The sequence below is a fragment of the Zalophus californianus genome, chromosome 10 (genome assembly GCF_009762305.2).
Source record: "Zalophus californianus isolate mZalCal1 chromosome 10, mZalCal1.pri.v2, whole genome shotgun sequence".
Lineage (NCBI taxonomy): Eukaryota > Metazoa > Chordata > Mammalia > Carnivora > Otariidae > Zalophus > Zalophus californianus.
Window position 1 is genome coordinate 39,764,039 of NC_045604.1, and position 13,965 is coordinate 39,778,003.

General features: G+C 42.8%; 1 protein-coding gene across 4 annotated transcripts in view; it reads right to left on the minus strand.

The window, feature by feature from the left end:
• PTPN14 (protein tyrosine phosphatase non-receptor type 14) overlaps positions 1 to 13,965 on the minus strand; it is a 175,823-nt gene that overhangs the window by 92,307 nt on the left and 69,551 nt on the right. For all 4 annotated transcript variants that reach the window (XM_027610470.2, XM_027610468.2, XM_027610469.2 and 1 more), the window contains one exon: positions 2,907 to 3,076. In XM_027610470.2, the coding sequence (XP_027466271.1) occupies positions 2,907 to 3,076 (170 nt within the window). The remainder of the gene's footprint in view (positions 1 to 2,906; positions 3,077 to 13,965) is intronic.

Here is a 13,965-nt window from a genome sequence, read left to right on the forward strand (position 1 = left end):
CATACGCCCACAACCCAGGGTACATCTCATGAATCACACCTGGGTCACTTCCCAAGTATATGCCATTCTCTCTCTCTCCTTTCTCCATCAATTTTCCTTTCTGTACTTAACAACACTTTTCTTTCTTATTTCCTCGTCTCCCCAGCTAGTCTTTCATTTGCTCTCTTTGGCACATTCCAGTTTTGGGGCTCCTTGGAGCAACAAAAATTTCTGCAACGCTGGGGAAAAAAAAAAAACCAAACAAACAAAAACCCACAACTCCTCATGCTAACCTAGCTCCTAACTTAAACGTCTTCTGCCATAAAGAGAGGGTTGTGCCTGGGCGCCTGGGTGGCTCAGTTGGTTGGGCAGCTGCCTTCGGCTCGGGTCATGATTCTGGAGTCCCGGGATCAAGTCCCGCATCGGGCTCCCCACTCGGCGGAGAGTCTGCTTCTCCCTCTGACCCTCCCCCACCATGCTCTCTCTCTCTCTCCCATTCTCTCTCTCAGATAAATAGAATCTTAAAAAAAAAAAAAAAGAGCGAGGGTTGTGCCTTACATCTATACAGTTTAGTTCCATGTTTAAGTCTAAAAACGTCCTTCAAGTTTTATTTTCTTTGTTAGTTTTTCTGATCAGAGGACAGTAACAGAGTTCACTTCAAAATCCTTGGTTGGAAAAGATTTCATTCACTCCTTACCAAAACATATGAAATGAACCATGCTAACTGAGCAAAAAAGAAATTCTAAAGAAAAAGGAAAGAATTCCTTCCTGATCTCCAGTCTCAATCCCTACCATAATTCTTACATCAGTTTTTGAGATTTAAACACTTTCTGTGTCAGCTTGTGAATGCAAATATTGACAGTCAAATAATCTGGCATGAAAGTCTACTTGCCTGGAAAATCTAAAATTGTAAAGAGCTTTAGAGGTTAACTAATTTGTTAGTCACTGAGTCTGGATGAATATCAGAACCACCTGAAGAATACTGTTTATTTTAAACAATATAGTCTCCTAATCCCCAGCCCCAGACATTCCGATTCAGGCTTCTGTTACAGCCCTAGAATCACATTTATAGTAAATGCTCTCTAGCAGGCCTTGGTCGGTCTGAGAACTACTGGTCTAGTCCAACACCCAACCCAATATGGTGGTCTCCATCTATCCACTCAGTACCACAGCACCATGAACCAGGGCACTCACCCTTTCAGAAGTCTGCTTGCTCCACGTTTTTACGGTTTTAATAATTAGAAACAGTGTTCCTGGGTTGAGTCGTATAACCCAAGTTTTTCAATTCCTTGCACTTCACTTATTATGGGCCCACATTTTGTGCTCCAGAGTTAACACAAAATCCCCTCCCCACAAGAGCCTTCAAATTTCCAGGGACAGTTACCGCACTCTTGCAAGTCCTCATTTTTCTAAAAGCTTAATCAACCTGTTTTAGCTTCACAAAGCACAACTGCTGAGTCCCTCACCAGTTACTTCCACTGCTCTTCCTCAACAATAGGCCTTACAGAGTATGTCCAGAGTAGCAACACTTTGTTTTTTCTTACAGACTGAACTTTGCCTAATAGGCATTAATTTACAGTCCATGTTTCATCCTTGTTACCCACTGCCTTGCATTTCACAGTCTGAGAGCTGCGAATCAGCAAGGGCTTAACCTGATGCTGTGTTCCTGACCCTGTGTAAAGTACTCAAGGAGGATTCAGAAGCCAGGGGAAACTGTCCCATTCTGAAGAGTTAGTGACTTCTTGCACAGAAAGGAACCTGCGTAAGTGAACAAACTTGAAAATGGTGCACAACATCCAGCCAAGGGCTTCAAATGAATGACACCTGGAAGACCGAACACGGGTTTTCTGGGATCAGGCTGTGAGCTATTTCATGGCCTCTGCTGACAGAAATACCACCTAGTTAACAACAGTTTTTGATTAAAAAAAAAAAAAAAAAAAAAGATGGAAACTATCACCGTAAAATGTATACAAAAATTTGAAGTGCGTCCTTGTTTTAAAAGTTTAAACTCTAAGAAACTACACATGCAAGAGTCAAGGACAACACTGCTCCTTCCTTCTTGATATGTCACTAGCATCGCTTGCCAGGTACTCTGAATGCCATCATCCACGTACAAAGTGAAAAACTGAGGGTTAATTTAATCCCCTTTATCACCAGAAAGAACGATTTGATGAGGAGATATGCCCCCTCTGCATAATTTAAGGGAAAACTCTTACCAATAAGGGAACTGTACTAACACCAATCAACACCAACTGTTTCATTCATGGAACTGCAGACTTAGCAGAACTTGAGAAACATACGCAAATCCCTCACTTTACAGATGAGCGAAAAGTACCATCTCAAAGATGGCAGGTGGTTTCTTCCAGGCAAAACAGCCAATGAGCAGGAGGGCAGGACCAATCCCAGGTCTCCTCTCTACCAATGGCTTCCTGTCCCTTCTTACATGACAGAGGACAAGTAAAACTCGCCCTCCAGACATTCTCCTCAACTCTGTTCCCATCTTTAGTTACCTTCTCAATCCTCAAATCCAAAGTCTGATGCTACATTTTGCTTGGGAGCATTTTAAGGGAAAGAGCAGACCAGACAAGTATGATGTGGTTAATTCTTTATTAAATTCTGGCACATCTATTTTATCCACAGTCTCCAACTGATACTTCTATGCTGCTGGACACTATATTCAACTGCCTCAGGATCACTGCTACCTTATTAGCATCATAGGGAACGACCGGGATTATGAGCACCATGGATTCAAACCACAATTCTAAAGCTGCAAAGCAACTGGTAAACAATCCCCAACTGCTCCAGCCTCTCCCCAAATACACACACCTACACGTACACACCCCTCAATCAACCTGCTCATTGACTTCACCTGAAGCCCCACAGTTAACACACCCTTATACGGAACACAGGGGAAAAAAAGCACCTACCTTGTGGCCTCTTGCTGAAGCCATGACACATTTGGCACATAGAACATGACTCCGAAGAAAAGCAGAGGCTCATTAGCAAATTTGTCCAGATGTTTCTTCAGAGGTTTCTCCAGCTCCACCCATCGTGCTTGCTGGCTCTTGCTGAGAAACCAAAGGCCAAAGTAGTGCGTCTAGATAAAAGGGTAAAATAGCATCAGTTTATGCTTATAAGGGGTACCCCACAACTGCACAGGAAACAAGACTCCAGCACCTTATGTCACGTTTGGTTCCTCAGCTCATACACGAGGATCCAGCTTTTACTTTCTAACTTTGGGACAAGCTCAAAGAAAGCACATGCAACACAATCTACTCTGAATACCTGATGCAGGATTCATACCCATGGTTACTGTTTGACCACATGGGTACTGATGCACCTATGTTTGGTAAAGGGGGGTGAGTGCAGGGTGGGGGCCCTGTTGGCTTTTTTCCTACGCTCCCAAGGCTGATCTTCCCGTGCCTTCTGAATGCCTCAGGATCTCACGCGGAACATGCTGGCAAAGGCAAACACAGTTCTTGCACCTGCTGCAAAGTAACTTATTAGTCAACTCCTAAGACAAAACCTTCTGCAAACTGAAGGCTTCCACATTGTAGACTATTTCCACACGCAGTAGCAGGGCTTCACAGAAAATTGATTAACTCATTTTGAGTTTTAATGAAGCACTTTGAAAAACATCGGCCTCCACCACGTCATTATACATGAACTACAGCAAATCTCTCCCGCACATCGAGCTCTGAGAATGGAAGGATGTCTTCACAGCTGCCACAGAAGCCCCTGGTGACTGTTCTTGGCAGATTATGGTGGGATTTGATAGATAAAAGTGAGATTTTCACCCTTAGACTTGGAGCCTCAACCAGTTTAGTTTTGAACAACGTGCTAAATGATTAAAACAGGTACTTTTATGCCTCCAATCCTGTCTTTACATTAATTCGTGCTAGGATTTCAGGATTAGCACAACAATCACCAAAAAATAGATCACTGCTTTTGAAATATTCTTTTATATTTCAATTAGAGCTTAGAACGGTTTACAGCACACCTGGAAATCTGCCTTCAAAAGAATGTTTTCATTGCGATGTCTAATTTCCAAAGGCATTCTTGTGCCGATGTTCCCACTGCAGCTGGCTGTCTCCTCAACAAGACCACGGATCAATCCCTGCCACAGCCCTACCAAAATCTGTAATGAAAGTTTTGACTCTGACTTCACTAGGAAACCAGACATGCATGTCCTTGCTTATAAAGCTACCGACGCACATACCCTATAGGATATTTTCAAATGCACGTGCCTTCAGATGAGAACAAGGATTTCACCAACTTTGCTCCATGATGTTCTAAGGGGCAAGTTCATAGGAGGAATCTATGCATTTCTCGAGCAACAGAATGCCAACAAAGCCAAGGTTCTATTTCCATCAGCTTGGACCAATTGCCTGAGTGAATTGTGACCCTATCATTCACTTTCCAGCTTCAGGGAGTCTGTTAGCTCTTCCACTGTGATGGGTGGTGTAGAGGAAATGAAATGTGGCTGAACAGAAAGAAAACAGGCTATGAAGTCCATTCATCTCCCAGCGTTTGCACTCACTGTCTTAATAACTCCATACAAGTTGCTGAGCCTCCAGAGTGTCAAAGCTTTCTCATCTGCTAGATGGGGAGGACGCTTACAGCCATCGCCCACAGGCTGTGAGAAGCATAAATGAGATCTTGTCTTAAACCGTGCGCATGGCACAGGTTAATAACTCCTTCAATAATGGATCTTTCTGTTGCTGCTACTGCCCTCATCAACACCATCACCATTGTAGCCATCGCCATTGGGGAATGAAAGCAGGTTTTCTGCTGGCACTCCCGGCATGTCCATGAACCACAGAATTAGAAAACAGAGGTTATCTGGAAATAAACGAGGAAAAAGCAGGCAAAAGGAGAAGCGGAAGGCCTATAAATAACATAAAAACCTAAAAGGGGCAAGAAAAAAAAAATAATCACAAAATAAGTGCCTCCCCTAAGTTTTCTTTAGAGGCTTACAGGTGTTTATGGGACCCAGGAACGTACCCCTGATGCTGTCCTAGGGGATCTATGATGTAGACTTAAGCTAATGTGAAAATGAGGTAATCAGGGTACTTAATTTATTAAACTGTCTGAAAAGGGTCCAAGGTAGTTCTGCATTCTGCTGAATTCCTGTATGGTGCACAGTGCTGTTTAAGGGTATGCCACTGCCTTTTGGGTGGCTAGGAGTGAGTTTGCATAGAATAAATGAGGTAATATATATAAACAGTAACATGCTATGTAATAGTTATTTTCATTGGAAAAGAGCCCTTTTATAAGCCTGAGTGGAGAAAGGGAGGACAAGCTTTGCAGTTGCTTAACAGGCCAAACCATGATTTATTAACTTTCACTAAAATAGTCCTGACATTTGGGGGTATAATTTTATGATCCATACTTCATTCAAATGACAACATCCACTCAAATGAGTAACATTCAAAATAGAACGGGTCCACATCAACTGCATAAACATTCTACAATCAATTTTGCCAAAAAAAAAAAAAAGTTTAAAAAATTTTTACTGCTTCTGTGCTTTGAAGGCTAGCATTTTATTTTATTTCTTTAAAACATTTTATTTATTTATTTGAGAGAGAGAGAGAGAACACAAGCAGAGGGAGAGGGAGAAGCAGGCTCTCCGCTGAGCTGGGAGCCCGATGCGGGGCTCGATCCCGGGACCCTGGGATCATGACCTGAGCCGAAGGCAGACGCTTAACCAACTGAGCCACTCAGGCGCCCCCAAAGGCTAGCATTTTAAATTTCCTTTTCTCATTCTCACCCACCGAATCATTAAATCAGATCTGATCTTTCCCCAAAAAGCACCCTGATAAAGAATATTCCATGGCACATGCACACACATTCATGCACACAGATACACACGTGCATATAATGAAAAGGTGGATGAGGTACAAGAAAAGTCAAAGTAATAGTCCTGAGCCAAAATTAACAGTACAGAGCTGTGAATAACGACATAAACCACTTCTACGGCAAAAACCTAATTCATGGCATAAGATTTTTTTGTTGCTACAATATGGTATTTTCCAGAGGACAGAGAATATTTGAGTGACCTACTATGCATTTATCCAATGAAATACATTACTACTCAAGAAATGGGGTGTCCAGTACAAGGGAGAATTGAGAGAGTTCCTCCCTAAATGGCCAGAATAACCTAATTTTAGAGATGCTGAATTCCGTTATCTCGTGGAAAAGAAAATCCATTTACAAGATCCCCATTCCCACACCGTTTTATGAAGCTATGCCCAAAGTAACTTTCTCCAACTACCCTCCTACCATCCCTGCCATTCTTCCTCTAGCTAAATCCCTACCCTGGAGTATTCAACAGAGGAGAAAGACCCTGTCTCAAAGTTCTCGGCCTGCTCTATTCAAGTTTCTGATGCAGCACAGGTTTATTCCACTGTGTCTATATGTGCATCCATCAACTTCCTGTGTATTAGTCAAGGGACCATTAATCCCATCAGGCCCAGCTGGGACCACACCAGGCTGGTTCATAACTGACTTGCCAACTTAAACTCCCGCTGAATCCTGAAAGCTGAGCTTCCCTGCTAACCACTGCCACATGGTTCAGGAGAGTGTGGTAGGGTGATTCCAAATAGAAACCACTCCCTTCCTGACCAAAAGGATCCATCATATCGCCCGAGTAAAGACCCCAGGCACTTTTATTTCTCTCTGAAGCTGCAAACCTAAGCCAGGTCTAGCTAATCCTCCATGATACCTCTGGGTGAGCTAGAAATCCCATTTAATTTCTCTGGTTTTCTTTGGAAAACAGGTCTGGTGCTTTGAGTTCTGCAATGAGCTCACCGCAATGAAGAAAAAAGACAGAAGAATCAGTTCCCAGGGAAAGGAACCACATCTCTGAATCAATGACTAAGAAGGTATGCACTACTAAGAAACAGTATAAAGAGAGAGACACTCACGTGACATTTTCATATGAGTGGTTCCCTGGTCTATTTGGTTTGGAGTTTTTCATTTTAACGGAGGAAGCAGAAATGCATGCATCCAGTCAAAAATATGCTAGTTTCTTCAGTGGTAGATTGGTGTGTGAATATTTTAGCACCAAAGTAAGATCCCTCTTCAGTACAAAGAAAAAGATTCTAGTGAAGGCCTTTAAAAATAGTTGGAGTTGTTGTCGTTTGTTCATTTACCTGGAGAGATGGTGGTATCCCCCACATGAGCTATTATTAATAGGGAAAGATTCTTTGAGGACTTTGTTTTTCCAGTTTTGCGACCAATGGCGCAGCTCTGATGCTATTTGCAAGGGTTACAGATGCAGCCTTGGCAATTACCAAGGATTAAATCCATGATCTTATCTCAAGCATTTTGAAGAGTTAATCATCCAGAAGCCTGAGTTTAAAATATCTTGCATTACGTTGTAATAGATTGCCTGTCATAGCTAGCATTTTGGTTGTAAATTAAGAAACAGAGAGTTGGTATGCCTCCACATAAAATAGACGGGAATTACACTTAAGCATTAAAACTTTCACTGAGGCATGGAAAACGCTTCAAAAAGCAGACTCTGAAACAGCACTTGATGCCATTTCATTCCAACGGCTTTGGAAAATAAACCACTTGACATGAGTTGGACGACCCTGGCGAACAACTTGTATGCAATCCACCTCTACTCTGGGCAGGTCTGGGATTTCTGTAACTGACCCATCTGTAATTAACAACTGCCCCAGCTTCATTTGCCTAGCCCATCTTTCATAAAAGTATCGGAAAAGTGACTGCAGAGTAACACAGGCCCAAGAAACAAACCTCATAGCCAAGGGAGTGGGGGAGGGGGGGAGAGAAAAATCACTCTTCTGAGGCTGTACGGCTCACTCAAATATCCAGAAAGACGAAGACTTACGAGTTAAGACAGGGGAAATTATTTCACCTACAATCTATCTAGAAAACAGACGCTAGTGCCAGTTTCCCTCACAGAACTGACAGCACGAGAACAAGGTCTCATGTTATAATCTTTACAAAGGCAAAAAGCAATACAAAATTCAAAGACCAGAGATCTCCCAGCAGTCTACTCTTCTGCTGACTCTTGATCAGTGTGATTTTAGCCCTGGGCAAATACAAACATATATGGATATGGTGAGGCTCAGGGTCTCAAATACAGCAAACTCCACTACTATCAGACAGGCCAGGAAATGAGGTATTCCATTTAACCGAAAACTCTCATCATCACACGTTATGTAACCAATGCCCACAAAATTAGCATAGTATCAAACCACAGAAATATCCTTAATGTAAGTTAGCTTAAGCTAGTTAAGATTCGGGGTCTTTACAAATTCTAGCCATTATGAAAACAGCAAAATGTGGGACATTTCTACTGTAGCCCATAGCTTGGGATAAATCACCTTTTAGTAAAAACGAAAATAGAAATTCACAAAAGCAAAAGGGGATAAATCTGAGGATCATCACCCACCCTGAAATGATCAGGGATTTTTTTTTTTAAGGCTCCTTTAAAAAACCAGGGCTTTTAGTCTAGCCGTAGAAGAGATCCAAGAGTTATCGAATTCACCATTCCCAAGAGTAGATTTCCTGATAAAGCAATGGTTCTCTGTCTTGAATAGAGTTTAGCCGTGAAGGTACCTTTGTGAAATTATTTATCCCTCCTCCATTTATTATTCTTTAGTTAAAAGTTGAGTCAGGAGTATCCCTAAAGGAAATAATTCTAGCGTATTTCTACATTTTATTGGATTCTTTATATTCCAATAAAGTTCTTAATAGTCCTTATTCCTATTAACATGGCCTCCTTGCCTTTCTTAGAAGAGTGCTGTTTAGCAGAAATATACATGTAAGCCCCGTATTTGATTTTACATTTTCTAACAGCTACATTAAAAAAGTACTGTGAAATGAAATTTTAATAAATTTTTTAAAAATATATTTAAAATAGTATGCTTTCAACATGTAACTAACATAAAAATGATTTTTAAGAGATATTTTAACTTTTTTCATACTAGATCTTTGGAATCTGATGTGTATTTTACAGTAACGGCGCAGCTCAGCTCAAACTAGCCACACTTCAAGTGTTCAGTGGCCACATGTGGCCAGTGGCTACCATATTGGACAATACCACCTTAATAACTGTTCAAGAAATTGAAAGATTCTGACTCAGTGTCTGATCACGGTTTCTAATAATTCGAGCCATCTAAAAATGAAACAAGCAGACTTAAAAAAAGGTAGGAGCCCACTCGTTGGAGGTGATGTGGCAGAGTCTAGAGAGCCCATGTGGTGTCTCACAGAGGAGACCACCGTATTGAGTGCTTCCCATGTGCCAAGCTCTGTAATACTGTGGCAACGTTGCAAAAATTAACTCTTTTAATCCTCCCAACAACTCATGGAGGTTACTACTATTACCATCTCCATTTACAGATGAGGAGACAGAGGCACAGAGCAGTTAAGTAACTATCCAAGATAATACGGGTAATAAGTGGGAGGAGTCAGGACTCAAAACTCAGGCAGCTTGGTCCACACTCACATTCATAGCCATAAACCCTGCTGCTTCTCCATGCATTTATTTTTTTGAATATGAGAATTAGTCATAAGACACACTGTTTTCACTATTTCTCTCGTAACCTAGGCCAGTGATTTTCAAACTGTACTGGAAGGTAGGAAGGGCACAAGGACACGGGGTTGCAGATATGCACCCCCTCTGTAAACACAACAGCTCCATTTTATACATGGGAGTTCCACCTAAGATCTCATTTGAAGCAAAGGAAAGGGTGACCACCATTAATCCAAACATGTTTTAACCATATTATCAGAATTCTAATTTTCTGAGCCTCTACATCTTAAGTCTTTTCCTTAATAAGAGTTCCTAGGGGCGCCTGGGTGGCTCAGTAGGTTAAGCAGGTTAAGCGTCTGCCTTCCACTCAGGTCATGATCCCAGGGTCCTGGGATAGAGCCCTGCACTGGGCTCCCTGCTCGGCGGGAAGTCTGCTTCTCCCTCTGCCTCTCCCACGGCTTGTGCTCTCTCTCTCTCAAATAAATAAATAAAATCTTAAAAAAAAAAAAAAGAACCTAGCCAGAAATTCATACATAATTTTTTTTCTGAACTTAAACCAATTAAAAAATTGTTTTTTTTCCCCTAAGGAATCCATTTTATTTCTTCTTGCCAGGACTATCGTTAAGTCCATCCAGCTAGCATCTCTGTCCCTCCTGTCACCCCAATCCTCATTCTCTATTTGGTACTTTTCCTAAAATGCAAGGTGTTCATGTCACGCTCCACCTTGAAATCCTCAGATGGCTTCCCCATCTCACCACAGCGCTTTATTCTCCAAACAGTTCAAAGAGGATTTAACATGAAGCTAAAATAATTGTGAAACACTGACTTCAACACCTTTAAAAAAAAAAATAGCACTTATGAGGGTGTTTCCCAAAGCATTTTACCACAGTTCCTTTTCTGCAGCTACACATGCACCCCTGGGAATCCTAACAGTGGAGTCAGGCCGCCTGGTTTGAGCCAGCCCCGGCATGGCCAGCAGGTCACCCTGTGCTGCAATGTCCCCATCAGCAACATGGAGACAGCCACAGAAGCCACCTCACGGAGTTAAGAGAATTCGATGAATTGATATGGAGAGGGTACTCGGCACAAGACGGGGTGCATTAAAAGGTGGCGGTTATTTTAATTATTTTTGTGACACATTTTAGAAACAGAATCCAGTTGAAACTCCCTAGCCAGACACAACCCCTTCGCTTTGTTTCTTGTTTGTCCTAGTCTCTAAACTCCAGGGTTTCAGGGACCAGGGACCCTCTCATATTCAGCTTCCCTCAGGCCTTGATTGCATATGCTGACACTATGAGCCTGGCCTGGGTCCTCTCAATGCCATTTGAAATGGCAGCATATCCGTACATTCAAAACCAGACATGGTTCTCAGAAAGTCTTGCCATATGGATCCGTGTCATTATACATTTGTCAAAATCCACAGAATGCACAACACCAAGAGTGAACCCTAATGTAAACTATGGATCCGGATAATGATGTGTTAACTTGGGTTCATCTGATTCTAACATATGTCCTACTCTGGTGTGGAGGAGGGTGTGGGGGTAGGGGAGCAGGAGGTATACAGGACTCTGTTTTCCACTCAATTTTGCTATAAAGCTAAAGTGCTTTAAGAAATCAATTTTTAGGGGCGCCTGGGTGGCTCAGTTGGTTAAGCAACTGCCTTCGGCTCAGGTCATGGTCCTGGAGTCCCGGGATCGAGTTCCGCATCGGGCTCCCCTGCTCGGCGGGGAGTCCGCTTCTCCCTCTGACCCTCCCCCCTCTCATGCTCTCTCTCTCTATCTCATTCTCTCTCTCAAGTAAATAAATAAAAATCTTTAAAAAAAAGGAGAAACTTTAAAAAAATCAATTTTTAAAATGATAAACTGGCAAAACACAAATGATAATTAATGTAGATCAAAAGTTAAATCAAAATTAATTTTCCTTTCCTAATATAAAGCTATTATAAAATCTAGGAAACATCTAGACTCCAGAATACTTCTAAGGGCAAAACCAAATAGCCACCATAATCTGGTTTCCAAGCCTTAATAAAGACTAAACATTTTGCTATATTTTAGACAGATTTTCACTTTCTCCTCTCAAGCTCCATCAGCTCTATTTGGAAAATGACCCGAATCCAAAGAAAGTCAAGTGAGTAGAGCAGACCCTAGGTTCATCCCCTCCTCCTCCTGCTTCTGGAACAATGCATTCCTCCTCGAGGTGTGTATGTGCAAATGAAGAACAAAGTAATAGATTGCTTGATCTCACCAGAGTAGCTATAGTATTACCTTCAATGCCATCTGTCACAGAACAAAAGCATACAATTAAAAAAAGAAAGTGATGTGCTCTAACGTGGATGCGCCCATTTAGAGCATGTCAAAATAAAGCCAGCGTTAAATGTCAACCCCATCTTAGCATTAGAAGATCAATCACACTGCAACCCACACTTGACAGTAGAATCTGGACATCACAGCTTTATCCTTTGTGACAACAGTCGTGGCCTAATCCGGGTTTGACCTCTGCCCTCTTGCTGAGAGAAACAATGGTCTGTTGAGAGTAATTATTAGCATACACGTCTCCTCCAGACCCGCCTCCCGTTGCACCTTAGACTCTAGCTCTACCTGGTGATGCACACCGATGCCTTCTTAGCCCCCAAGAATGGCACCTACCCTTCTGAGCCCCTGTATCTTCAAAAATCCAATTCCCCATGCCCCGGATGGCCTTGCTTTCTTTTCCACCTGAAGTCCTAGGCATCCTTCAAGTCCCCATTCAGAGAGTGAGGGCTCTGTTCATCTTTCACCGAGCATCCTCTCCCCCTCCCAGGGCCATGGTGGTCAGTGGTACAGACTGTGTACTGCACAACTCTAAGGGTAGCTTTCGCCTTTGGGGCCTGCCCCTGCACTACCCTGTAGGATGGATCGCATTCGATCTTCACTTCACTTAAATGCTGGATTCCCCTACTCACCTGTGCATAGCTTGAAGACAAAATTATACCCTATTTATCTTCATTCATCAAGTCCTAACACAGTAACTGGCACACTGCGGTTGCTCAAGATTTTCTTCAATCAAAAATTCTTAAGACACTAAAATTGGGACAATCATAAATTATTAGATGCAGCACTATGCATTTCCCATACCAAATCTCTTTTAATATTTACAACAGCCCCCATAAGACACGGAAGGTGAGTATCATTATTCTGCTTTTATAGGTGAAGAAACTGATACCCAGAGAAGGGCAGTAACTTTTCCAAGCACACCTAACTCATAAGCGACAAAACTATCACTTGAACCCAAGTCCAAGACGCGAAAGACTGAACTTATAACTGCTTCAGCGCATGATATAGTGCCTCCCGATGCACGCAAAGAATTGTTATCCTAATGCGAGTTACTGAGAATACTCAAAAGTGGCACGATCTATAACTAAACTTTTCACAAGAAATTTAGACCAGTCTTCTAATGGACCTATCTCCAGTCTTAAGGTTTCTCCTTTATGCCCATGCATATATTTAAATACGTATACCCAAATGGGCCACTGATAAGCAAAAAGGAACCAGCTATCAACCAACAAGATCAGAACACTTCCCATGTTTTTCCGCTGGGTCAGCTACCAAGCTGCATGTAGCTGTGGGACAGGAGAGTCTCCGTCACAGGAAAATACACTTCAGAGGAAGCCCCGATCACAGAAACCAAAGCATAAACCCGCAGACTGGCAGGAGACAGATGTGCTCAGGTGAAACAGCCCCCCCAGAGGACGGCAGTCGGCCTGTGGAGGACGCCAAGGGGAGAGGAAGACCTTCCTGGACCCCCCTTCCTGTGTGCATGTGGCGAGAAGGTGGATCATGAGGAAGGTGTGCAAGATGACGTCAAACACCATCACTTCCAGCAGGCACCACCGCTCACCCTACCACCCTGCCATAGCAGGCGACGTGGGCACAGGGCCTAGGACAACCATAGAGCTTTTCCGGGTCCTCAGATCCCAGGGGCTTGCAGTCCCTTCCACGCTGGTAACCACTCTATCTCTTACATCATCTTACCCACTGGCCTGCCTGCCCCGTGGCTCTCAGGACACACCTGCGAAGGGGTGGATCTCACGAAACCCTCTTCTCTTGAATGTCTGTAAGGCTGGAAAAAGCAGGGCTGCCCTAGGAGTCTCATTCTGAAGAGTGATAACCTGACCGCTTTCACGGTCAACCCTGGCTTTGCTTCAAGCCCAAAGAAGTCTCACAGACTGAGCCAAGAAAAGGAGGGTGAGTTAGAATCCTGAAAGGCACAAAACGCCCATTTTACAAGCGCCCACAAAAAGCCTCACTGGTCATGCTCCTTTTAAATACTTCTCCAATTCCCCCCCCTCTTTGAAGAGGAAAATATAGAAACAAACAAACAAAAACGAAAAGCAGCTGCATCCATCCCCTCTGTGCGTGTTTTCTCCTAGACCTGCAGCTGGAACGCCAGAATGCCAGCTACCCCACTCAATGGTTTCAAAGAGAAAATGACCTTAGACA